Below are 25,843 nucleotides of genomic sequence, written 5' to 3'. Positions count from 1 at the left end.
TGTGCTTTTTATTTTAACAAATGTGTTGAATTTCATTAGCACAAAGAACCATAATCAGTGCAGTATTCTAGGATAAGAATACTGTACCCATTGCACAGGGATTTAATCCAACAGTGGGCTAACATGGAGTAGTGACTGTAACTGCTATTGCATATGTAGTGCTTTATAAACTGGATAATGTTTGCACATATGGTGAATATGAACATACTTGAAAGGTATTCTGCATGAATTGGGTGTGGCACAGTTTCTCGAGAGCTGTCACGTCCCTAGTGCACCTTAAAGGCTTACATTTTTTGTAGAAATTGCAACTTTGGGTTTTCTATATTTTTGCAAAAGGATGATGAGGTGTAACAAATGTACGAGTTAAAGCTCCTGTAAGGAACTTTCAGTTTGTGTTGATTTTGGTGACCCCTGTGGACATAGCCATGAATCTCATCCTTCTTTCTCTTAACAGTTATATGTATCACTCACTTTATATTTCTGCCCTGTAATATGTAAACCAAGGCAGCGTACAGTAGACCACTATGTCTGACACCTACCCCCACCAGCAGTTTCAGGCATTAAAAATATATTATACTATATAGAAATAATAAATCTTGTCACTGTTTGCTTTTGTAGGTCATATAGAGTAATCAGAATCAATTTCAGTCTGTTTCATAACCAGATAGAAACTCATAGGAGCTTTAAATGAGTTGCTAGGGACGAAAATAAATGAGCTCCGGAACCATTATTGGAAGTTGTCGTTTCAACAGGGGCAGAATTTGTTGCCACACTTGGCCGCTGCACTCGCATCTCGCATGAATGGAATGATATTAGCTTTGTAGCCTTGACTTAGGAATGGAAACTGGAAGCAAAGATTTCCGAGTTCACGTTTTTAGTCAGTAACTGACGATTTACCGTGGGGACAGTTTCCCCTTTAATTCAACTTTAAAGTGTCTGTTTGTTTGTGTTTAGGGCGGAAGCTAAGCAGCTGCTAGCCTAAAACTACTAGCAAGGCTACATAGCGGTAACATCATCGTTAGCCTGCTAGCTAGTCATCCCTGCTCCAAGAACATAGACCAACAACAGAGCAAAGATGGTTGAAAGTATATTTGACCTCCCGGTGGAAAAGCAGATATTTTATGCTGTTTTGGGATTTTCATGGACAGTGTATCTGTGGGAGGCATACCTTTCTTACAGACAAGTAAGTTATCATTTCTCAGTATCAGACTCAAAGTTTCTGCTAAGTAGCTAATTGGGCTTATCCAGAGAAAAGACTCAAAAATAATCATATTAATTACAGAAGCAAATGTTAGACAACTTAAAACGTGTGACTGTTTTAACAAGCAAGAAAGACAGGTCTTTAAAACTTTTCAACTATGGAAGTCCCTTTAAGAGTAATATGTTAGTAAAATTAAATGTATTTGTTTTACATTTCTGGTTTTACAGCGTTTAATCAACAGTTTATTAATGAACCTGTAACAGTATTTTTTATTATTTTATTTGTATTGTGTTAAGATTAGTGAATTAATCAAATATAAATAGGTAACTCAGAATATGTGTGTTTATATGATAAATCAAACCAGAACAGATGTGTCTTTTCAGAATATATTAGATATACTTGATATTAGAGAATGTTTCAACCAAACTAACTAAATGATCTGAGATATAATATTAGTGCTGATATCTTTTTTTTTTTCCTCCACAGAGGAGAATATACAGACAAACAACACATGTGCCTCAGGAACTGGGGAAGATCATGGACTCTGAAACATTTGAGAAGTCACGTCTGTATCAGCTGGATAAGAGCAACTTCGGCTTTTGGTCTGGGCTCTATTCTGAGACTGAAGGGACGGTAAGACAACCTGGATACTTCAAGACATAGATTGCATTACCTAAAAAAGACCCTGTGCTTTCACAATTAGATTAATATAAGTATATGGACATAAAATGGGACAGACCTGTGTCAGAGTATGACTCCAAGATTGTTTTAAGTTACAATTCAAATGCAGTTCAACATTTCATAATTTATGGTTAAGCCACATTTAATTTTATATTAAAGGGATCATATTTTTCTAAAACCTTTCAGTTGATCCTGCTCCTGGGTGGAATCCCGTTTCTGTGGGGCGTCGCTGGTTCTGTGAATACTCGCCTTGGATTTGGTTCAGAGTACGAGATCACCCAGTCACTCGTGTTCCTGACGCTTGCCACTATGTTCAGTGCCTTGACTGGACTTCCCTGGAGTTTGTACAACACATTTGTTATTGAGGAGAAGCACGGGTTTAATCAGCAGGTACACTGACCTAACAACACGTCTCTTATAGTCCTGAACTATGTCAATTTTCAACATAGCAAGGAAGCAGAAGGACATGTAACATGCAAATGAAAACACATCCTCTCTAATATTTTATCTTCTTATCTTCTCTTTTTTATATTAATGTCTTGTCTTCACCTCAGACGATAGGCTTCTTCCTCAAGGATGCTGTGAAGAAGTTTGTTGTGACCCAGTGTATCCTGCTGCCTGTGACCTCCCTGCTCCTGTACATCATCAAGATTGGTGGAGACTACTTTTTCATCTACGCCTGGCTCTTTACCCTGGGTGTTTCTCTGGTTAGTTCTGCATTTACAGCACCCAGCTGTTGAATAACCTTTTGTCTGTAGTGGCACATTACAGTCAGTCATGATGTGTCTCCTCTCCTCCTGTTCTCAGGTTCTTGTGACAATCTATGCTGACTACATAGCTCCCCTGTTTGACAAGTTCACCCCTCTGCCAGAAGGAGAGCTGAAGACAGATATTGAGTCTATGGCCAAGAGTATAAGCTTCCCCCTCACTAAGGTTTATGTAGTTGAAGGTAAAGTAGTTCAATGAAATCCAGTTTGAAGCCACATGTTAATCAAATTATCAAAGTATGTCATTGTTTCAGTTTGATGAGATTTTTTCAGGCTGGTTATAACGCATCACTCTGTAATTGTCTTGATCGTTTTCCATCTTTCCAGGCTCCAAGCGTTCGTCACACAGCAATGCGTACTTCTACGGGTTCTTCAAGAACAAACGCATTGTGCTGTTCGACACTCTGCTGGAAGATTATTCGCCTCTTAACAAGGCTGGAGAGCCACAGCCCGAGCAGCCGGAGAATGATGACGCATCCAGTGAATCAAAAGCCAAGCCCAAGGTCGCATAGCTATGAATGTCTTTTTGCATCAATACAAACCAAACTATGCACTTTTAGCATCGAAAGGTTTTCCTTGTCAGTACTCAATTGTCAAAGAGCACCAAATGTATTAACACACATCCTCCATTTTGGCTTCTCTATCCAAAAATCATCATATAATGTCTTGACTTGATATCATTGTTAGTTAACCTTCTATTCAACATTATTTACCACATTTCCACCCAAATTTCACACATTTTTACATCTTGAATTTGACCAAACAATGTCTTGAATCTGAAGTGTCAGTGTTGGGAATGCAGAAGCATTAAATTATGTGTATCAATAGAAACAACACTATAATGTGTTCACATTTACATCAGAAAACAGGGAAGGCAAAAGGGCCTTAATTTATTACATAACTACCTTCTATAAATGGGCTGTAGGTAACCTTGTGACCTGGCTGCTATATAATAAAGATGTTTGTCTATGTAATCTAACAGCGGTTTACTCTTACAAATACTGTTACAGAACAAGAAACAAGGATGCAACAACCCAGAGATCCTTGCAGTCCTCGGCCATGAGCTCGGCCACTGGAAGCTCGGCCACACTGTCAAAAACATCGTCATCAGTCAGGTGAGGAATCTTTTCAGTGTCTCAGCGTGATACCACATGATCGAGTGCAAACATTCCAATGTAAGTTGATATGCACATAACATCTGCTGACTCTGTTCTTCCTGCAGATGAATTCCTTCTTGTGCTTCTCCCTGTTTGCTGTCCTAATTGGACGTAAAGAACTGTTTGTCGCTTTTGGCTTCAATGACAGCCAACCCACATTAATAGGCTTGATGATTATCTTCCAGTTCATCTTCTCCCCATACAATGAGGTGAGTGAGATTGCTGTCAGAATTTTTTTTTGATGTCATTATTATAAGCAGGTCTCCTCACAAACGTCATATTTTGTCCTTGCAGCTCCTGTCCTTCTGTCTGACCGTCCTGAGTCGCAGGTTTGAGTTCCAGGCAGATGCCTTTGCACGCGCCATGGGCAAAGCCTCCGAGCTCTACTCTGCTCTCATCAAGCTCAACAAAGACAACCTGGGCTTCCCCGTGGCCGACTGGTTGTTCTCCATGTGGCACTATTCCCACCCTCCCCTCCTGGAGCGCCTGAGAGCGCTGGGCAGCATCAAGCAGGACTGACGGGGCTTGAAGGAGGAGGAGCGACTGCTGCCTCCTCCAAAGGGCCTCCGCAGACCGCTCCTGGCCCTGTGATGCACCCTGGTCTTTTTCTACCCCGTTTTGTTTTATCTTGTTTTATTAATTTCTGCACTTGCCTTGCTTTCTGTACTTTCTTCATTGTTCCCCTTTGAAACTTTGTTTTAAACAAAACCAAAACATATCAGCACAAGCCAGCCTGAAAAAACCTTGAATTAGTCTCCGCTTTCTCTAGAGACACCTAGTACGCACTTGCTGAGAGCAATACTTCTGGGCAATGTGTGTTTAGTAAAAGCCTTTGTCAGAGCACATTTTACAAATTGACCTTAGGTATTTTGAAGTTATATTAATTTATGTGTAATGTGATCATAAGTTTATTCTAAGTATTAAAATGATCAAATTTGTCATTTGAAAACCTTAAATTTTATTTGCAGAACTTAGTTTCTGTTGTGATGTGTTCACGACATCCAAATGTTAAAGGGGTAGGGGCATTATTTTTTAAGTTTATGAAGTGGTTAATCCCACAGTATAATGAATTTTACTTATAGCTCAAAAAACGGACATGATAGGTGGGCAGACAGACGACTTCATACATGCTCATGACAAGGCTTTTTGCAGACACACAGGCCAGGATTATGTATGTCCCTCAGGTGCAACTGTTGCTTCTTTAGAAATATCTCCAGGCAATCTCAAGAGTAAAAACATACATCAACTCAATTCAGTAAGAGAAAAAATTACTGCGAGGGCCTCTTATTATTTCTGTTTTTGTTCAGATAATGGATGCATGATGAACAGAGCAGTGCAGACAATTTTATTTGAATTTAGGTTAAACTTCATTTTTTACCTACAATGGGGGGATCTTGTTTTACTTTTTCAAAAGCACTTGCTTGACGACAAGGTTCCAACCATACCTGTACATATGTAACTTTAATGAATAGAGTAATGCCGTATGATGTGAATTGTGAATACTGTTGAATGTGGTTTGCAATTTTAAGTTGAACAATGTTTCTTAGTTTCTTCTCTTGGTTTTGGGCTGAGTGAGCCCTGAATTGCCTGGCAAGCAAAATATTTATAGGGGACTTGGGGAAGGGGGTCTGCAAGGTTCCTTTCACCACAAAAGCCAGTGCTTGGTTTGTTCAACGAGGGAACTGTGTACCTTCTTTGCAGCATTGAATAAAATCCTTCAAAGCATTCCTGGTTTCACTTGTTAAATATGTTTGTATAAAATTAAAGCACAAACAATGTGTTTTACAGCTTGATGGAGTATATCTAGATTTTTGATATATGACATGCTGTGACAACATTCAAAAATAAATGAGCCAACAATAATTCTGCAATATGACATATTACGTTTACCAACATGTATATATCACCAGTGTGTTTACCTGTTGTAAAACTCATTTTACAAATATTAACTGAATTTCCTGACTTTATTGTTTCTCTTTGACATCTAACTGTTAATGCATAGTAAAAAAAAAAGATAATAAAAAAGGTTATTTTATTAACAGTAAAATTGAAAAAATGAAATTGAAAAGCAATGGCTGTTTATAAGCAATAAAGTAAAGGAAGAAAAAATAATGTTACAATTTTTTCTAACTGGTAAATCATCAAATCAACGTTTTTAATGTACATTTGACTTATTGCCAGAAAAACAAAATCTTTCAACTATTTATACGGGCGTGAAATGTACTTGGGAGCACTAACGAATCAAATTAATTAAACGATTATTATCAACGTGTGGCCAGCAGCTACGTAAAAAAACGAGCGTCGTCACCACTTTCGCCTTTATTTAGACCATACCATTATAAAAGAGGGACACGGGATTTTTTCTTACATTATATACCGTTTTTCTTTTTCGTTTATGAAGCATATGAGGTAGAATACTATTGTTATATATCAATATATTACATATTATTTATTTTTCCTACGTTTCTCATTAGACCAGCGTGATGCTCGTCATGTCGTCACCCCCGTCTGACTCATAATGGCGCCGTCCTGTGGTGTATTTTTGAGGACAAGGGCACGTTCCTCCGTCACTGTCAGTAGTGTTGTTTTCACATGTGAGATACAAACATGGCGAGGTTTTTGAGGCCTAACATCAGGACTTTTATCACCTCACAGCTGAGAATGTCATCTGACCAGGTAAAATACGTGCTGGAAACACATCAGCTGATTGAACCACTGCTTTATGTAACCGTTAGACTGTTGTGTATGAATCATATCACATGAATTAGCCTAACTATTATGCCTTATTGCCTTTTTTACTTGTGTCGACTCGATTGTTGATGACATGATTTAGGCCTGGGGATTTTTGTTCTTAGTCATTTTAGCTAATTTATTAGTGCGACAGGTTAGCCACAATATGTTCAGGGCGAATTAGCAAGGTTTTATTTTAATCTTACCAATTAAAAAGATAGAACTTACTGCCTGTCTGACACAATTCAGAGAATAATTCAGCTCTTTGAACTGGTTTGACCTCTGAGCTTTTGTTGCATTGTTCTTAAACAAACAGTTTTCTGGTGTGTTCAAGATACATCTGTTAACACCTTGAAAACAAAGAATCCACTTTACCTTCTTTGTAAAAGAAACTGAATCTTGACCTTCAGAATAGATTTCATAGGGAACAACTGACTATACTTTAATACCAGATAGTCAAATAAAACCAGAGAAATAGATTGACTCTGAAGTTATATAATCTTAAGTATGTTGAGGAAATGTGTACGAAGACAAGCCTTAATGCTCTAATTTGTCTCTGAATGTAAAAACTAAACATTTCCCCGCCCTCTCTCAGCTGGGTGAGCTGGGTAAAGGTGCAGGAAAAGGTGGTGGCGGAGGAGGGTCCATCAGAGAAGCAGGTGGAGCCATGGGAAAGAAGCAGGCTGCTGAGGAGGAGATGTATTTCAAGTATGCATTTCTTTATTTTACATTTCTACTATTTCTTTAACAATCATGGACCCCAAACTTCTAAATTGCAGTATTTTCATTAGTATGATCTCCTCTTACCTTATTCTCCTTGTTTGTCTCTTTGTGCTTTCTTTTCTGCCTCTTCATACTTTCTCCTAATGTCACCCAACACCTTATCTGTCCATCTGCACATAAGGCGCAAGGAGCAGGAGCAGCTGGCTGCATTGAAGCAGCATCACCAGGAGGAAATTGACCACCACAAAAAAGAGATTGAACGTCTGCAGCGTGAGATTGACCGCCACAAGGGAAAGATCAGGAAGCTGAAGCACGATGACTGAGAGGAGACTTCCTATTTAAATGTTCTGGTGGTTTAACCGTCCTAGCCAGACAACCTTGAGTAATAACTCTGATTGCTGCATGCACTGTGTCACCAAGACAGTCATGAATGTGTGGGTGATTGATCTGTAAATGCTTGAAGGTTATTAAAACCATTAAAAAATTAATTTTGGTTTCTATGGCATGCTGTGACACAAGTTGGAAAAATGTTTCAACACTTTCCTTTTTTTTTTTTTTTTTTTGTAGTTAGGAAGTTTGCTGAACGTTGCAGCCAAAGTGGAAAAACTATCTTTTATGCTTCATATAGTGACAGCAACTTATCTTCTTGTGTGATGTATAAATAAATTTGTAATGTAAATATCATTGGTAGCTTTTAGTGCTGTCTTTTTCTTACATTTTCTTAACAAATAATCATTCCTTGTAATTTTATGAAAACGTAAAAGTATTAACGCAGAAGGTAATTGGTCCTCAAAGCTACACCTTCTGCATAAAAATACTGACATTGGGAATATTTAGGAATATACAAAATGTAATTTTTTTAGCAGCCCTGGTTTTAACCCTCCTATAGTATTCAAAAAGGTTCCACATACATTTCACAAGTTGCTCTTTAAGACCCTCATCAATTCAGTTGATATTCTATGTAAGTGGTGCAAAGTAAATCAATTGGACACAAACCAAATGACATACACTGATACATACAGTATCCACAGTTCACCACGTCTGGGAGCCCTGGGGTCGTTGCTCATTTTCCCATGTTGGTAAGGCACAGAGGTTCACTCACTGGATTTACAAGCTAAATAAATGAGACAAATATACAACTGCAATGTTCATTATCTATAGATATATGAGCAAACAAAAGTATGGAAGTAATAGATGGTACACAGTAACAGCTTCCCCAGTTTTCTCTAAACCCAGTTCAGTTTAAATCACCTAAAATGACAAGTGAATAACGGAAGCATACAGCAGGATGGGGCAATAAGTTTGATATAAGTAACAATAAATATCCCCAAAATTATGAAGCAGGAGACTGTGCTTTCAATCAAGTTCCAGGTATAAATCTCACAACAAAAATTGCAAAGGAGAAAAAATGACAACTAATTTATAATGTGAGATCAAGGTAGCATCCATTTAGGAATCAATATCTATCCAATGTTTATTTTTTATCTTTTTGTAACGTTCTTTATCATTTAAAACTCAGGTGCAGAGAACATTCGGGTGACATCAGTCAATCATAATAAAGTTCATAAAATATACAGAACAAAACAAAATGCCAGGGGACAGTGTACATTTGTAAAGCCAGAGATCATAAGACTATACAATGTTTATCGTCGATGATCTTATTCCTCCACAACACAGCGGCGCTGCAACGGATGTTTGCAAACATATCCCACGAGTAAGACATTAAATTCGTCGTCACTTCCGCTCGCCCCTGCCTTTTAGCACGGGCAGCCCCGTGTGTCTTTCTTTTCGCTCATCATGGCGGACCGGTTCAATAAGGTGGGTAACTGCTGCGGAATTACAATCTTTCTTTTTTGCATTTAAGTGCCAGTTAAATCCTTTCTTTTACAATTAACATGCGGGCTTTTGCTTCGGGACTACATGTTGTAGTCGTTGTTTGTTTTAATGTCTCTGTAAAGGCTTAAAATTCAATCATGTTTGAGCAGCTAGCCATAGCTGAGTAGACATGCCTTCATCATGGCAGCTTCCCTTGCCAGTCAATGCCGTTAGCTTGCTAGCTTGAAATTTTGTCATGATGATGTGTAAGTGTTGGTTATGGGCGCACATATTTGCATGTATTCTATTAATAACCTGACTTTTTCAAACTTAGGGTTCATGCTTTTCGTTCTCTTCTGCGATTTCTGATTGTATATTAGTTAACGTGTCAAAATGCTTTGACGTTGTTGCTAAGCTAACGTTATCGGCAAGTTTAGTGTCCCATGTGCCAGGTATTGCAAGGCTCGTGGAGCAATGTGTTTTTTAAATGGGATGTTTTAACATTGTATTTCTGCCGTAGTAACTTTTTAAAATCAGTTTTGGTCAGAATACGTCACGCTATAGACAGCAGTGTGAAACGTTACCATGTGCGTTTATATGAAAGCAACGTTATTTTTAAGAAAGTTAACAGTTGTGTCCCTTTCTGTCTTTTTAACCTGCAGGTTCTGCTACTTGATGGCAGGGGCCATCTACTCGGCCGGCTCGCTGCCCTTGTGGCTAAACAGGTTCTGCTGGGTAAGTTATCGTATAAGTATATGGGTGAAACTTTTGCGATATACCTAATGGCCACAAACTAGTTGAATCGCATTTAGTGAGAAGGTGCCTAATGGCCCCAGTCTGTCAATGATGATGACCTTTTACCTCCCTTGCTTGAGTTTAACGACCATGAGAAAACTCACATGCACTACCATCTGAGACAGTATACAGACGATGATTAACATGGATGGTTATTCAGTTGACCATATGCTTAATAGCTTTTTTATTCTTATAGGACACAAAGTGGTGGTGGTGAGATGTGAAGGAATCAACATCTCTGGCAACTTCTACCGCAACAAGCGTAAGTAGGTTATTTGTTTCTTCAGTTGTGGCCTTTTGAAATGCCTGTCGATGATGATTCACCACTGTTGTTCGAGTTTCAATGACCATGAGATTAGCTTACATGCACTACCATCTGAGACACCTGCTTTAAATATTAAATTAGTCACTGCATAGTGTCCTGCAGCTTAGTTTAACGACTTCTTCATAATTTGTGCTCTACAGTGAAGTACCTGGCTTTCCTGCGTAAGAGGATGAACACCAACCCCTCTCGTGGGCCGTATCACTTCAGAGCTCCCAGCAGGATTTTCTGGAGGACGGTCAGAGGTGAGACTGGCACCACTCCTGGCTTGACAACTTCCCGAGCACAACATTAAATCATCTCAATGCTGATTAACTATTTGGAAATGTGATGCATGTAGAATGCGAAAAGCAATTGTGTTGCTCAATTCAAGTGGACAAAAGTGTAGATTTTAAGTTTATGCAGCATGTGGAACTCGATAGGTCAAATTTAAAACATGCATAGTTATATTTCACTTAAATAAGGGTTTTGCTCAGATGCCCTTTTTGGGTCTAGATTTGGCTCAAAACATGAATCTTAAGAACATAACCAATGAATTGTTTGAAATATCTGTGCTGTGAATAATTTGCAGGTCTGACGTAGAGATTACCTCTTTAAATTGTAATGTTTTTGTTCATTTGGCCCAGCGCATGTTCTTCTTGCTTGACAATGATGAGCTCTTTATCCCGAAACTGATCATCCATTGATGAGACAAACCTAACGGATCTGATTGCTGAGTTGAGTAGGAATGAATATTTGTGCTGGGACAAATAAACACATGCAGCAGCTGCAGTGGTTGCTATTTTTAAAAAAATGTATGAAACTGACATGACTCCTCTGCTAAACCAGGCATGCTGCCCCACAAAACCAAGAGAGGCCAGGCTGCGCTGGAGAGGCTGAAGGTGTTCGATGGTATCCCTCCACCCTATGACAAGGTGATGTTTCCCTTATACAACAAAGGGCTGAATTATGTTTGGCCTATACACTTGGCTTTAACTCTGCTGTCTGTGATGTCACACTTAAATCCTTACCTACCTTGTTTGAGTAGTAACCATGAAAATACACAATATCTGAGACATGCTTATCCTGTCAATGTAGAGACCTGGTGATTTCTCCTTTGTCTGATTTTGGCCTTTATTCCACAGAGGAAGCGCATGGTTGTCCCAGCTGCCCTTAAGATTGTGCGTCTGAAGCCCACTCGCAAGGTGAGCCCCGAACATGAGATTTGAGAGAAACTTTTGATTTGAAGTGTTGAACCCGTTAGCTTTCCAAATGGTGGGAAAACTTAGAATCAAAATGCTTCAATTTCCCTGCCAAAGCAGTTCTGACTCGACAGTGATGAGCACTTTATCCCGAAGCTGATCATCTATTGATGAGACAAACCTTTCGGATCTGATTGCTGAGTTGAGTCAGGGACCAGTTGTGCCTCACATTGAAGCTTTAAACAAAAACTTAAATGTTTAATACAGTAACAAAGAACTTGTTAAAGAATTTTCTTAAATCACTGCTCATGTAAAATGTATCAGTAATTTAGACTATTTTAATGGCGTTTTGTGTAAACATTTAGCCTGGCCTGGCACTTAACCATTGATTTCCCTCCCCATCAGTTCGCTCTCCTCGGGCGTCTCGCACACGAGGTCGGCTGGAAGTACCAGGCCATCACAGCCACCCTGGAGGAGAAGAGAAAGGAGAAGGCCAAGCTCCGCTACACCAAGAAAAAGACAGTGAACAAGCTGACCAAGCTGGCAGAAAAGAACGTTGAGGCTAAAATTGCAAAGTACACAGACGTTCTTAAACAATATGGAGTCCTTGTCTGAGCTGGTTGTCTCTGGCCAATAAAGATAAATAACTGTTTATAGAAAGTGTATCGACTTGTTCATTCCTCCTTACTGAAAGCACTCGAGCTGTAATAAAGAGAATTTTACAGTGTTGCGCATGCTAGTTTTTGCATTTCATGTATGAATATTCTTCTAGTGTGGAGCAGGGACATTAAAGTAGAAGCAGCTGCAGTCTACATCACGAGAATTATCTGGAACTTTTAACAATATGATTGTAGACAAGGTAAATTAAAGTAGGATTTAACGTATGCCCTTAAATAATCTGTACCACATTTATGACAATGAAATCTTGTGCACTGTTTTTAATGTCTCCCTAATGTGAACATTTACTTCTCAGACCCTGCAGCACTTTGGTTGCTGCATCTTCCTTTAGAACCTCTCTTGCATGTAATTAAAAAACAAAACATTTTCATTATAGAAGGACAAATGTGAAGTTGCAGAAATGCTGAATAGCATCTTTTATTTCTCTACTGGCAAAAATAAAATGTTCAATATTGTGTAAGCCGGAGGCATTTATTAGCAGCCTGATTGCAATACAACATGAGAGGAAGCTCAGTTTTACACTGATCTTATTTTAGTTTTCAGTGCCACCAGGTTTTCCATTTCTTCATTTGCTACACCTGTGGTCAAATGAGTAGTTTTAGGGCAATACATTATATTTAACTTTTGAGGTCGCTGCAGCATTTTGTCCATTTTACATTGTGTCCCCTCGTGTGACCTGTAAAGGTATATACAAGACAGTTGAGAAGATTATAAAGTCGCACTGCATTCACTAGTTTCCCAGTTCAATTATTTGCGCAGTTTAAAGGAAAATCACGTGCAGGGTTTAACTGTCCATTTTTTCTACTGCAGTTACAAATGTCCACCAGCAGAGTGCAGTGTTATACTTAATTTAATGAGGGCTCAGTCGTGTAAAAAAACAAAACAAATATCCCGAACTCATTGACAAAATTGAAAAATAATTAGAAATCAGGTTTTAAAAGTCAAATTAAAGAAAATTAATGAAGCTATTTTAATTCTATTTAGTGAGTTATATCGTACAGGTTATTACATTTTTTAAAGATCACTTTTAAACCTGGTCACCTCAAAGTATTCACAGCAGTTTAGCTGCACTTTTTCTACTGACTCTCCTGGGGAAGGAATGGAGCGCTTCAGTGCCCTGTCCAGATTTCTCATTCCCTCTTTCTATCACTGCTACTTGTGCTTGTTTTTTAAACCTAGCCGATGCTTACTTGTCACTTTGCCATTTGGTGTGTCTACTGGAGCTGCTTAGAAATAATACACAATGTAAATGGCTCTCTAAGTTACATGGATCCACTAAACTGTATCTGCCATGACAAGAATGCTCTTCTCTTACATGACAGCGTTTGCTAACGTGTAAATAGGTAAAGTATAGGTAAAGCACACTGCAGAGGCCCCGCCCACCCTGCTGGATGTAGCTGCAGGGTTGCTAGAAGTGTGTAGGGCACTGCTTCCCGACCTTTCTGTCTTGTGATACCAGTGATTTTTCTTTGTCTGTTGTTTCATTTAAAAGGTTTTTAGATCCTTAGAGGTGAGATAATCCATTTTTGAATGAATTGATTATCTAATTATATAAGGCAATAACTAATAAAATGAGTGAAAACTCCAATTTTGAAAGGAACAGTTTCCCCGATTTTTCTGTAATTTCTTTTTCCGTGCTTTCAGGCAGTGCAGGCCTCCTGTGGTCCAAAACTTTGATCCAGGCTGAAATGACTCAACATCTACTGGATGGATATTTTGCATCCTTAGGAGTTCTGATCTGATCCATTCTGTCCGTATTTTTCTCTCATTTCAGCACAATCTAACATGTGCAGGGAATCTTTTTTTCTAAATACACCAGACGATAACAGCCTCAAAACCACCATGCAGCTCCTGTTTATTTGCTGTACTTGGATTCTGATACTGAGACGAATGCTGAAGAACATCCTTCAACAAAATCTCTCCACGCTTTTGTCTCGGTGCCTCCTCAAGCACCTTGCGATATCTTATAGCGATTAGTTGCGCGTGTGCGTGCATTATCTGTGTCATTTGGCATCGCTCATTTTGAGTGACTCTAACTGAGGTGAAAAATGTTTCCTGATTAAAGCATGCAGTGTTTGAAAATGTTCTTCTGTTTCTAAAAGCTGGCAAGATATCTAATACTTTCCATGCTTGTCTCTTCTCTATCTGTCTCATAGATACATATATTCCATAAACCTGCATGCCCTCCCTAAAAGCAGGCCCACCGAGGATCAGACAGGAGGCCAATCTGATGCCTGTCTACCTGTGTTAAGGAGCGACGTCGAATCTCCAGCAAACAGATGGAGAAATCACTGTGACTGCTCTAAAAATGAGATTTTTGGATGCTGCTGCCTGCTGTAGATCGCTCTCTAATCACACCATCTGAGACCGATTGAAAAGACCGTGATTGTCTCAAACTGCTCCTGCAGCCCTGCAGCCTATTGTGGGCTAAAACAATTATAGTCATCCTCCTCCTCCTCTTCCTCCTCCTCCTTTGGCTGGCTCCTGTTTGATGTTCATTTCAGAATGGGAATGCTCATCTGTGTGGGAGACACAACACTCAGTCTTGTAAATGGATGAGATTTAAAGCCAAACTGAAATTTCAATTCTCTTTGCTTTTTGTACGCGCGGCGAAGTGTGGCAAAGGCAATAAGCGGAGAATGGTGAAAAAACAGACAACACCACCTGGGGAATTTCCCCCCAGCACATACCGTCTCAGGAACCTTGATAAGGTAAGCACACAGAGATGCGCTTTGACAATGAATCAAATGTTTTATTGAAAAAAGTCTAAATAATGAAGTAGAGAACAGAGCTGCTGGGCATGAATGAATATTAATGGAAAAATGAAATGTACTTAAACTATTAAGGGGAATACACATAACTCTTTAATAAAAATTGTAGCTAAAAACGCCTTATTACAAAATATAAAAGTTTCTTCAAGTGTCCAGCTTAACTAAACAAACTTTTAGATGTAACTTCACTGAAGTGTTTCCAGAGGTGCTACTGCTTACTCACCTCAGATCTAACAGCAATTCTCGCACAGCACAGGTTGTGAAATCATTCGTGTCTAAATGCAGTTTCTCGAATGCAAGTGAAGGGATTTACCTTGGCTGCCCTGCCTCCCCAGAACAAGGCCCCCCGATTAACTGATAGAAAGAGAACTAATACAACAAGACTAGGTCAAAACCTAGTATGTGGCTGACCGCATCAGGTCAATGTGCGCTTTTGTGGGCAATGTGTTACAAGGACTGTTCTTATGAGGCCCGATGACAACTGGTTTGAAAGCAGGTGCTCGCTGCGGGCGTAGGTGAGGACAGCGGACGAGCAGCGGAGGAGCAGCCCCGCCTACTCCCCGAACAAAGTATCAAGAGCCGTATAGACAGAGAGTCACGTCAGTGGAGGTTCAACATGCTCTATGATCCGCCATTGCGATGTCGCAACTCTCTCTCTCTATGGCTGTGAAAGTACTGTCCCTCACTCACTAACTCAGTCAGTCACATACAGACCCATGTGTAGGGCTGACCCCGGCGGTCAGCCAAAAAGAATAAAAAAACAAAACACAATAGGATTGACAATACAGTTCAAAATGAGGCTTAGGCAAAATAAAGACTGACTCCTGACTGTAAGCAAGGCAAACAAATGTTTATCAGGTTAGAAGAGGTAACCTTTGACATGTCAAACCAAAGTCTGAAGATATAGAAACTTATTTCCAATCAAAAATGAACATATTTTTATGTAACCAGACCACGTTTTAAATTCCTAGTCTTGTTGAAAAGACACACCTGAATGATTACACCACAGTCGGATGCAGCGGATGTTTTACCACGGTGTGCATTCAAACGACACAGCGTGTTAGTAATGAGAATGATAAAAAGGCTTTCCCAAATGCCAGCATGAGCTGATTAGTTTTTAAAGCTTTTATTTGATGTTTCATTTCTACTGACATTGTTTCAGGCTTATGGTGTTGAGTCATTATTAAACCAAAGATAGCTTTTAAATCAGACGTGCAAATAGGAGCATGTCAAAGTGCACTATTATAATAACATCCCATTTATTCCTGATGAATAATTGCAACATTTTTGCTGTGTGGGTGTTTGCAGAGGCATCACAGAGAGGCTGACTCCCTCTTTGAACAGTCACAGTGAGATTTTTCCACTCTCTCTCGATGTCACCCTTGAATGGGAACAAATTTGTTTTAAGTCTCAAAGGCTGGTTTTGAGCAAGTATAAGAAAAGATAAAGAGCTAGAGAAAAAGATAGAGATGGAATTTTTATCAAACGAATAATTCCTAAGAGGAAAAATTGGGGGAAAAAATGAATCTGACTAAGAAGCAATATGCAGGCATCCATAAATCACTAGGTTTCATTCAGCAAAACTGCCACAGGAATTGAATGTCAAGTCATACAGTTTGTCCACAGACAGGCTGCAACATTTAAATTAATAGTTTCCATTCTTTTTATGTGATGATGTATCACTTCTACTATGAACAGACTAATGCAATTATAAGAGTAGATACTGTATTACAGCTTTACAGTTAGCTAGCTATTTCACCCATCTATCCTTCACTCTTAGCTAACTATTTCACCCATCTATTCTGTACAGTTAGCTAGCTGTTTCACCCATCTATCCGTCACTCTTAGCTAGCTTTTTCACTCATCTATCCGTCACTCTTAGCTAGGTATTTCACCCATCTTTTCTGTACAGGTAGCTAGCTGTTTCACCCATCTATCCTTTTCAGCTAGCTAGCTATGTCACCCATTTATCCGTCACTCTTAGCTAGCTTTTTCACTCATCTATCCGTCACTCTTAGCTAGCTATTTCACCCATCTATTCTGTACAGGTAGCTAGCTGTTTCACCCATCTATCCTTTTCAGCTAGCTAGCTATGTCACCCATTTATCCTTCACTCTTAGCTAGCTATTTCACCCATCTATTCTGTACAGTTAGCTAGATGTTTCACCCATCTATCCGTCACTCTTAGCTAGCTATTTCACCCATCTATTCTGTACAGCTAGCTAGCTGTATCACCCATCTATAGAGTGACCATATTTTCAAACCTCCAAATAGGGGCACTTTGATTTTACCGCAAACCCACATGTATGAGCTCATGGTACAATTGGATATTTCATCAGTGCACCTTTCAACACCACGGAAAGTGCCTCAGCAAATGAAAAATCATGTCTCCCAAGATCAACCAAAACTTTAGGCCTATTTGAAAAATGCAATTAACTCCAGTAAACACAAAACATATTAATTTATTTATAACCAGATTGGTAATTTCTATTTACAGATTCTAGCAATGTAGAATCTGTAGAAAGGGAATTGGATTTTAGGGATGGCAAGTGTTCTGTTCTAGAGATATTTGTCTGGACACATCTATCCTTCACTCTTAGCTAGCTATTTCAACCATTTATTCTTAGCAGTTAGCTGGTCATTTTAATCATCTATCCTTTATGGTTAGTTAGCTATTTGAACTGTGAATAGTTCACTTTTAGCCTACCTTTAGCTATTTGTTTCATCTGTTTATACTGTCATCTAGCTATTTCAACTTTCAACACTGTTAGCTATCTATTTCAAATCGTTATGATAACCTTGTAGCTAGCTATTTCGATAGTTTAGTTACTTTATTTTTATCTAATTGTCTAAATTGCTAAACGCTGTTTCTCCTTTACTTTGGGAACTATTTCAGTCTTTATTTATCAATTTGAACGATTCATGACTTTTACCAAACTATTAGGCTAATAGTTTGGATCTCTCCACTAACTTGCTAACGTTGGCTGCAACATACAACCTTACTGTTCAGTTGTTATAAATGAGGATTCTAAATATTTCATATATTTTAATCAAATTATAGTTTCAATGTAGTTGAGTTCTACAATCTTTTATACGCCCTGACACCTGCATGTATGAAGAGTTGAAACTGTTTGATAATATATACACACCAAAATATGCAGAAACAAATGCACATGAAATTGGAGATTGCTGTTCACTGACATATGCACAAGCACACATATTTCAGCCTACACATAACTGTTGATGACATATCATAAGCACCTTTCAAAAAACCTTTTACATGATGTATGAGACGTGCGGCACTGTGATGCATTTTGATAAACATGAGATGGAGAAGGGTATGTCTGGGCCATATTTATATTCACTGACCTCTGAGTGTAATTGAAATGATCTAGAATGACAGTGGTGCTACTCGATTTATTCAGGCATGCCGAAGTCATTATGTCCATTTAGAGCCACAGCAGCTGTAAAATTCCGACAAGCGGGCCTGCAGCGGTGAGAGAATGCTGTTGGGCTGGAGAGTAACAAATTGGATTCAGAAATTGAGATCCAGGAAAAGAGAACAACCAATCACAGAAACCTTTATCGACTTCATTGTAATGAAGCACCTTGTACGCAAGAACGCACACTACACACGTTCACATAAGCTCAAAGTCAAGAGTTGGTGAAAGGTTGCATTACTTTTCTCTGTGACAGTAATGTGCGTGTGCACCAAATTGTCCTTGAACACCCTTCAGTAGCTGCAGATGGTCGAACCACTACAAGAGAAAGTGTCTCAAAGGAAAGCAAGAAGGAAAATATACCTAATTACACCACCTGTAAGACAAACACAATTAGTTTCTCTATCTTTTAAAAAAAAGACACGTTGAAATAAGACAGACAGTGTTGACAGTCTGGCTCTGATTGGTCCATGTAGCTTTATATATTGCAACATTATATATACTGCCACTAAATGTAAAAACATGTTTGGATGAAGTAAAGGACAAAATATGAGCTCAACGGGAACTGGGGTGTCTCTGCTTAACATTTGCAAAAGGTGCTTGTGAAAGAAGATATAAGATTTTTTAAAGACATTTTTTTGGGGGGGGTTACAACCAATGACTGTATATATAGATGGACAACGCGTCTCCATCTGCTCCCATTGTACGAAATTGATGCCAAAATAGCCCCTGTGATAGGCGCTGGTGACGTCATATGGAGCCAGAGACTGCGCAGTAGAGATCGGCGAGTGAAGCGGCCGTAGCCACTTCCGCTAACCCAAACACACACTTAACTTACCGAAAAAAAACAGCAAGGATCCCGCACATCGGCATGTTTAACAGCAGAACAGCTTCTCTGTGTTGGTCTGAGGTTAACGTTCACAGGTATGGAAACTTCAATGACTGTAGTGATTGTTTTAGTTACGTTTCCACTCGCGGATCGTCCTCCACTCTGCTCACCCGGAACTGATTGGCTGCAGGAGCCAAATTTGTCAACAGAGCTGTCAATCATCATTTTGACAGCATCAAATAACTAATTAAAAATAAACTTGAAAAAACTAAAAATGAACACTCGGACATAAATCAGCATGATAATAACTAGCTATAATGACAAAAACCATGTTTGAGATACATTTATTTGGTGTGTATTTTGATTTTATAGTTTGACTCATGTCCCATCTGTTAACATGGAGGAGGTGGGCTTTATGACCTATACTGCAGCCAGTCAGCAGGGGGCGATAGAGATGTTTTGGCTTCACTTTTAGGGATCTGTCATGTCATCCATCTTTTTATACAGTCTATGGTTACAAACTTCTGTATGTGCAACCTAAATATTATTGAGACCTACATACTTAATTTCAAATTAGTCAAGATGCTAAGTTTCAAAATATATTAAATAAGGTGGGCTGAATTTTGGGGAAATGTGTGCCATTTGACTAAAAGTTCATACGTAATAACTTGGATAAACACATACATGCATTACATACTTTAATATGTATGTTATACAGTACTCCAATACAGAAAGAAATATGCAGATTTTAACAGCCATGAACGTAACAGCTGCAGGAGTGGGGGGTGTGCAGGGATGGAGGCTAGCATGCTCTGGTCCAGTTTCAGTTTCTTTGCATGTACAACTCATAATGATTGTAGAAAAGATGGAAATATAACTTATTAGCCTCCACTACATTACTTTTTTTCTATTGCACAGGGCTCCAGGTTTAATGCTGCTTGTTTCAGGCTGTGGGACTGTTTGCCTCGCTCCAATAAACGGGAGCTTTGTGGGCAGGTTTTTAGTGCGACTCTCATCAGGGATAGCACAACAGATATTTGTGAGGTCTTTAGTCGTATCAGTGTGCTTTACTTAAACAGTATTTTTCTGCACTTTAAATACAGTCCTTCAAAAGGCAGCTCTTTGAGTTTTGCAATGGGTAATACTACAGTAATGTTGACTGTGCTACACACAACTTCAACATTGTTTCTTTATTATTTCTGCATCTCTAAAGCTGTAGTATTAACTAGATAACAGCCATTTAATTTTTAGGTTCCTTGCTCTTGATCATCTTATCTTATGGGTCTCTAAACATTTAAATATTGTATTTAAGTTAGAATAAATATGAGGCCTGTTTTGGGAATGATTTCTTTTTTTTCTTGCATTGAGCATGCATTCTTGCAAAATTTGAACTATTGGTAACATGATTTATAATGCCCACACTAACTTGAATAGATTTTTCACTTAACCTTTTATTCCTAGTCAATAGGGGTTACACTCCAGAAGAGAATGTAGATCACAAGAAGCCATGTTGACAGCTTTAACCTTCTCTACCTATGAATGAAAGAGTTGCAACAAAGAGACATGCAAACAATAATATATGTGGCAAAGAAGCTAGAGATAAATCTGCTTAGAGGGGAAAAATGCAAGTTCACTTTGTAGTGAGCCATTCAGCAAACATGGGATCATACCAAATCACTATCACTGTGCAAAAAGTCAAACACACTGTAAAGCAAAACTCTCAGCTGTGCATCTAGAACAGAGTAAATAAAAATACTCAATGCCTTGAAAGGCCTTTGTCAGTTCAGCAATATCATTGCAGCAAAAAAGCAGAAAGAGTCCTAAATTGTTTCTGCGCTCTTCCCTCATCATTTGACATCATTGATTTTTTTCGTACTTACGCGTTGCTCTGCAGCTCTATTGATTATGCAACCTGACTTCACACGGGAGGGTAAAAAGCAGTAACTGCGCATGATTATCAAAGTTGATGGGCTGAAGCTATTTTAAATATTGGCCTCTGTGGAACAATAAACAATTGCCTCATATTGATTTTTGGATGGACATTTACAGAGCACTGTGTATGACTCCAAACGCAGAGGCAATATACACTTTGTGATATTACATCTAAAGGGCACACATTCAATTGGCTTCCTCAGATAAATATCCTGTTATATGCTGTAAAACAGCGCTTTAAATGGCTGATCGTCCAATGAGAAAGCATTCGCCCCGGAGCTCTATGAAACAAATGTATTTCACATGGAGTTAATGCTTTTTCCAGAGGCCCCTGGAAGGCTTTCCTGCTGCCTTTTTCAGTGTCCATCAGCATGAACGAAGCTCTAAAACCGGCATTTGAACAAGTACTTAGGTATGTGTCTGTCCTCCTGCACAGCGGACCTCTCAGCAGCACAGCACGTAGGCCATTAAGGCTTCTGATGCAGCCATCCACCTTCTGAGCGCGCACACACACACGCACACACGCACAGGAACCCTTGCGACTGATGGAGCTCATCCAGAACAAATTCACTCTCTAATGAATCAATCTGAACCCTGCAGTGGGAACTGTAAAATTCTAAATTATTTTTCTGTTGTCACAGCTTTGAGGAGGCCGTTTTGCTCGAGTGAAATGACCTTTAATGAGACAGATAGTGAGCGAGGCTGTAGACGTCAATGACAAATTTCAAACTGTCTTCACTCACTGAAAAAAACTTCCTACCTCAACTTTTGCAGAGGAAAGTTAGAAACGCGCAAAAGTCATACGCATGTATTTTCAGTTGGCACCCACTGAATATGGGTCATGTATCAACACTGTTGAGAGATTCTAGGATAAACAACAAGCACAAATATGCATTCAAATCCTCCCTCTCCCCAGCTACTCGTCACACATGCACACACATGGGAATTAAATGCTACGTGTAAGATAAGGAACTGCTCGAAATAAATCTTTCAGTGCAAGAATCCCCCCGAGTGTGCCGGGTATCCACCGCTGCAAGTGCACACAATCCCTGTGCCAGCTCTTTTTACAAACTCCCTGTTCACCGAGGTCATGATAAGCCACAGAAAATATAATGATCATCTCCATAACTTCCAGCCATCTGTTTTCTGCCCAGGCAGACTCATATCTGTGTCCGCTGGATGGAGGCTTCAGATGTTTCTGTGCTGACGTCAATACCGTCCTTATGCTGAGTGTGAAGAGACTGTGAGACTTTTACTCTTTAAGCTGGAGTTGAAAGAAACGTTGTCCCTGAAAAAGTTATAAGTAATTGGAAGCATGTAATCTGCATAATATCGTGCATGCATTCTGGCTGCAGATTGTTGCTTAATTTGTTGCAGCACTTGGTGTAGGTGCTGATGTTGAATATACTGTATGTGGCTTATTATATTATACATATTGAATAACCATATAGTTCCTTATAAATCCTGTGTCCATGTATTAATCTCTTGCTACATGCTACATGCTAAATGCGTGGTTTGAGTATTTTAATATATTAACCTTCCTTCTCTTCATGTCAAAAGTTAAGTATTTTTAATTACAAATCTTGAACTTGGAGGAGGTAACATGAATTTATCTAATGCAGGCTATTTGGTGGTGAAGGCTAAACTTGCCCATGACACAGCACAAACAAGCTAAACTAACTATTAGCTAGTTCCTGTAGCTAGCAGATACTAGCAAGAGATATCTTCAGCTAGCAAAAACTTTGTTTACATTTCCAAAGAATGTGGCTCAGGTTAAATTATTCATTAATCTTTATCCTGCTCTTTCTTACCCAACAACACTCTGTATCACACTTTAGAAAGCTTAAGTGAAACTGGCTTTTATACCAGAAAAAGAAAAGTAATTCAAAATCCAATTAGCATTTGTAACAACGCTAAAGCATCCAGCCTTGGATTTGGCTAACTTTATATCTCTAGATCAGGACAGCAACTTAATAAATGATGTAATAATGTTGTGTCTTTACTAGTGATGTTGTTAAAGGGACATTTTAATGTTTCTCATAAACTCTAGAACTCGCAGGCTAAATGAAACGTCTTTAAAAGTAAGCGCTGGCAAATTTTATGAGAATAGCGTGCTGACGAAAAGAGTCATAAAACCCGGAAAGGTATTAGCATTGCGTGAAACATGCTCAAGTTGAAAGCTTGTATGGTGACAGTGGTGTAGCTCCTCCATAGCTTTACATCAGCATCTTGCTACTGGCCATTGTATTTCTCTTCTCTCTTCATTTGTGAATGCTACCTTTTATGCTAGCTAGCTAGCTAAGCTGGCCTCTGACGTTGAAGTTTCTGTCTGTGCTCATAAAATTAAGTTTGTTTCACATTGTTAAATGAAAAGGGTTTTGATGACTGATGGCAGCCACTGTAGTCGATGCTTATGACATTTAAAGTCCTGGTACATATTTTGTTTTTTACGGAAAGAGCAGAGAAAGAAATGCTAAAGTTACAGAAGTTTCAAAGTTACAGAAGCCAGCAGAACGGAGCGAGTCTAGACAAGACACCATGACTCGATCTCTCTTTACCACTTCAATCAGCAAAACATCCCATTACTGAAGCTAAAGATCCTCTAACCGCTGTTTACTGTGACTTTAAAGTTTTAAAAAAAATCCCATCAGACAGTCCAATGTATCTGTATTCAAAACCAGTTTTGGCTTTCAATTAGATTAGATGCAAGGCACCAGAGGAGGAGAGGCACATTTCATTAACAAACCAAATAAAGCAGTAAGAGGTTTCACAATGCTTTTGTAGTTAATGAGAAGAGTTTAACTGACTTCTAGCTGCACAGAAACTGAGTTTCATTTCTATTCACTGGATAAAGCTTGTCAGGAGGCACAGAGAGAGACGTTTGCATACAGAAACCCACACAGTGATGAACATCTCTAATGAGGCTTTCAGAGCGCTGCGTTCGAAGCAGCGGTGTATCCTTGTAGCACGATTCTGTACACCTGCAAGGCAGAAAAAACGTATTTTCCAGTATAATTTTCCTCATTTATCAAGTAGGAACATGATATCCATGAGAACAGAGAAGGAAGAGCGAAGCAGCACTGGCAGAATGGTAAATAGATCATGATAAGCAGTAATGAAACTCACTGAGTTGAACATTCAGTATTGATTTTCTCTCCTGTAACACGGTGTACGTAGTCGTCTACAGATATATTTAAGCCTCTCCTTGACAATCACTGATGGTTATATGGGAGAGTAAGAAGTGTCTCTACCTCAGTGTGTAGAGCTGCGCGGCCACAGGGGACCCTCTGCTTTTCCATGTTCCCTCTATAGCTCCATTAATCAATTCTCCAATAAGCACAGGGCTCGTCTCAAAACCACCTTGAAGACCTACTACTTCTCCCCTCAGCTCGGCTCTCCTTGTACCTTTTTATCTTCTTTTTCAGCTGCTTTCTTTTTTCATGTCCTTTTCCACACTTTTACTTCTTTTTAATGATTCAACTTTTAGAAAAAAGTGTGCAGCGTCGAACCATTTGACACAGGGGTGTGATTTCTCATTCGCTGTACAACTTTTAAAAATCCACATAGTACATCTGCTCTTTTGATCATTTACTGTTATCGCAAGGACAGCCTGAGCATTTACATTGGACTGAGAACGATCAACTACGGAGAAGAAATGTACTTGTGTTCATATTTTGGTGGGTTAACACAACGAGCACCGCAGGCTGTCGTTTAATGAATGATTCTCTGGCTCATAACAAGACTCTGCCGAGCGCCTGTCACTGCCCAGCTGAGGGCTTGTTTTCTCAAAACAAAAGTTACATCGGTCGAATTCTTAAATTTAATCAAAGTTTTGTAGTGTGTAACAAATTGCTTTATTAGTGATTAATAAAATATTCTTTATTACCTTATAGATTAATTATCAGGTTGTAATTAGAACATTTGTGTTGCCAGATTGTGAAACATATTTCTTTAATGATGTGTATTCGATGCAGTTCAAAGCTATTTTTCATGGAGGATGAACCCTTATGACTTTGGTGATCCACTGATTTTTTCAAGTGCCACTTTAGCAGCTTTCCAACTGATCAAAACCAAAAAAGGTTACAATCGGCATTCAGACCCGGGTCAAATGACTCTGCAGTAGAACCGGGTAATTATTGCCTCGGCTCCGATCGGCAATGATGGGAACACAAAACCCAAGTCGACACGCCAATCTCCACCCCCTTTCCGACGCCATGCTATGACGCGCATTGAAGTTCCGGCCGCTGTGACTCCTTGTCATCTCGGCTATAAATTCAGCCCGTCTCCTTCCAGTCAGGGCTCGAACATCGTTCCAAATTTGTCAGCGCTGCAATAGACTGAACTACATACAATAAAGACCTAACCACTGTGAGATCTTTACTGGTTCCATGCTGCTTACCAAAGAGTATAATGTAAGCTCTTTGTGCGTACTGTTGTTTACTAACCCTGCTTCCAGCGCGTTTGTGACATCAGGCGGTGACGCGGCAGAAAAGAGACCGACAGGAGTATACTCCACTGGCAATGGGAAAAGAGACAATCGGCATTTATTAGCGGGTCTTTCTGGGTCTGAGAAACCTGCATCAATGCGTTTATTTTGGTGGGAAAAGAGTATCTGAGGTTGACATTTGTGGCCTCAAAGAGCCTTTTGTCATGGCCTCCACTCCTACCTAGCCTGCAGTTTCTCTTCCCCTCCCCCTCCTTTCTGTGTGTGTGTGTGTGTGTTTAATTGCAGAAGTGGAGACAGGTGTGCCGGAGCCAGGCTGTCAGCTGCCAAGCATCACAATCAGCACTACTATAAAGTTCCAGTCCTGACTCCTCCAA

The 25,843-nt window shown here is 39.3% G+C and overlaps 3 protein-coding genes and 5 non-coding genes across 8 annotated transcripts; all 8 read left to right on the top strand.

Moving 5' to 3' along the window:
* The first annotated feature begins 791 nt into the window (after positions 1 to 791).
* zmpste24 (zinc metallopeptidase, STE24 homolog) lies at positions 792 to 5,785 on the top strand. Its single transcript, XM_069661675.1, has 9 exons — positions 792 to 1,183; positions 1,688 to 1,834; positions 2,069 to 2,272; positions 2,437 to 2,589; positions 2,690 to 2,831; positions 2,977 to 3,152; positions 3,660 to 3,764; positions 3,872 to 4,015; positions 4,101 to 5,785. The coding sequence occupies exons 1-9, from the start codon at positions 1,076 to 1,078 to the stop codon at positions 4,323 to 4,325; spliced, it is 1,404 nt and encodes a 467-aa protein (XP_069517776.1). The 5' UTR covers positions 792 to 1,075; the 3' UTR covers positions 4,326 to 5,785.
* A 543-nt stretch (positions 5,786 to 6,328) lies between these two features.
* On the top strand, positions 6,329 to 7,943 carry atp5if1b (ATP synthase inhibitory factor subunit 1b). Its single transcript, XM_069661960.1, has 3 exons — positions 6,329 to 6,482; positions 7,132 to 7,244; positions 7,441 to 7,943. Exons 1-3 carry the CDS (start codon positions 6,414 to 6,416, stop codon positions 7,580 to 7,582), a joined length of 324 nt encoding a protein of 107 aa, XP_069518061.1. The 5' UTR covers positions 6,329 to 6,413; the 3' UTR covers positions 7,583 to 7,943.
* A 1,085-nt stretch (positions 7,944 to 9,028) lies between these two features.
* rpl13a (ribosomal protein L13a) lies at positions 9,029 to 12,032 on the top strand. Its single transcript, XM_069662078.1, has 7 exons — positions 9,029 to 9,077; positions 9,737 to 9,809; positions 10,066 to 10,131; positions 10,335 to 10,436; positions 11,020 to 11,105; positions 11,316 to 11,375; positions 11,778 to 12,032. Exons 1-7 carry the CDS (start codon positions 9,057 to 9,059, stop codon positions 11,985 to 11,987), a joined length of 618 nt encoding a protein of 205 aa, XP_069518179.1. The 5' UTR covers positions 9,029 to 9,056; the 3' UTR covers positions 11,988 to 12,032.
* Positions 9,911 to 9,995, top strand: LOC138591889 (small nucleolar RNA Z195/SNORD33/SNORD32 family). The gene has a single exon (XR_011308128.1). It is a non-coding gene; the product is annotated as a small nucleolar RNA Z195/SNORD33/SNORD32 family (small nucleolar RNA).
* Positions 10,175 to 10,255, top strand: LOC138591891 (small nucleolar RNA Z195/SNORD33/SNORD32 family). The gene has a single exon (XR_011308130.1). It is a non-coding gene; the product is annotated as a small nucleolar RNA Z195/SNORD33/SNORD32 family (small nucleolar RNA).
* Positions 10,835 to 10,910, top strand: LOC138591894 (small nucleolar RNA SNORD50). The gene has a single exon (XR_011308133.1). It is a non-coding gene; the product is annotated as a small nucleolar RNA SNORD50 (small nucleolar RNA).
* LOC138591893 (small nucleolar RNA SNORD34) lies at positions 11,171 to 11,251 on the top strand. The gene has a single exon (XR_011308132.1). It is a non-coding gene; the product is annotated as a small nucleolar RNA SNORD34 (small nucleolar RNA).
* Positions 11,501 to 11,576, top strand: LOC138591895 (small nucleolar RNA SNORD50). Its single transcript, XR_011308134.1, has one exon. It is a non-coding gene; the product is annotated as a small nucleolar RNA SNORD50 (small nucleolar RNA).
* Positions 12,033 to 25,843: the final 13,811 nt, after the last annotated feature.

The sequence above is a fragment of the Semicossyphus pulcher genome, unplaced genomic scaffold (assembly GCF_022749685.1).
Source record: "Semicossyphus pulcher isolate SPU_LCO1_2020_fin unplaced genomic scaffold, fSemPul1.0.p SCAF_14, whole genome shotgun sequence".
Classification (NCBI taxonomy): Eukaryota; Metazoa; Chordata; class Actinopteri; order Labriformes; family Labridae; genus Semicossyphus; species Semicossyphus pulcher.
This window is presented reverse-complemented; position numbering and strand designations above follow the sequence as displayed.

Coding starts and splice junctions, on each gene's coding strand:
- zmpste24 (XM_069661675.1), top strand. CDS start 1,076: ATGGTTGAAAGTATATTTGACCTCCCGGTGGAAAAGCAGATATTTTAT. Junction 2,832..2,976: donor TAAGGTTTATGTAGTTGAAG/GTAAAGTAGTTC, acceptor CCATCTTTCCAG/GCTCCAAGCGTTCGTCACAC. Junction 3,765..3,871: donor AAAACATCGTCATCAGTCAG/GTGAGGAATCTT, acceptor TTCTTCCTGCAG/ATGAATTCCTTCTTGTGCTT.
- atp5if1b (XM_069661960.1), top strand. CDS start 6,414: ATGGCGAGGTTTTTGAGGCCTAACATCAGGACTTTTATCACCTCACAG. Junction 6,483..7,131: donor TGAGAATGTCATCTGACCAG/GTAAAATACGTG, acceptor GCCCTCTCTCAG/CTGGGTGAGCTGGGTAAAGG. Junction 7,245..7,440: donor GAGGAGGAGATGTATTTCAA/GTATGCATTTCT, acceptor TCTGCACATAAG/GCGCAAGGAGCAGGAGCAGC.
- rpl13a (XM_069662078.1), top strand. CDS start 9,057: ATGGCGGACCGGTTCAATAAG. Junction 11,106..11,315: donor TCCCTCCACCCTATGACAAG/GTGATGTTTCCC, acceptor TTTATTCCACAG/AGGAAGCGCATGGTTGTCCC. Junction 11,376..11,777: donor GTCTGAAGCCCACTCGCAAG/GTGAGCCCCGAA, acceptor CCTCCCCATCAG/TTCGCTCTCCTCGGGCGTCT.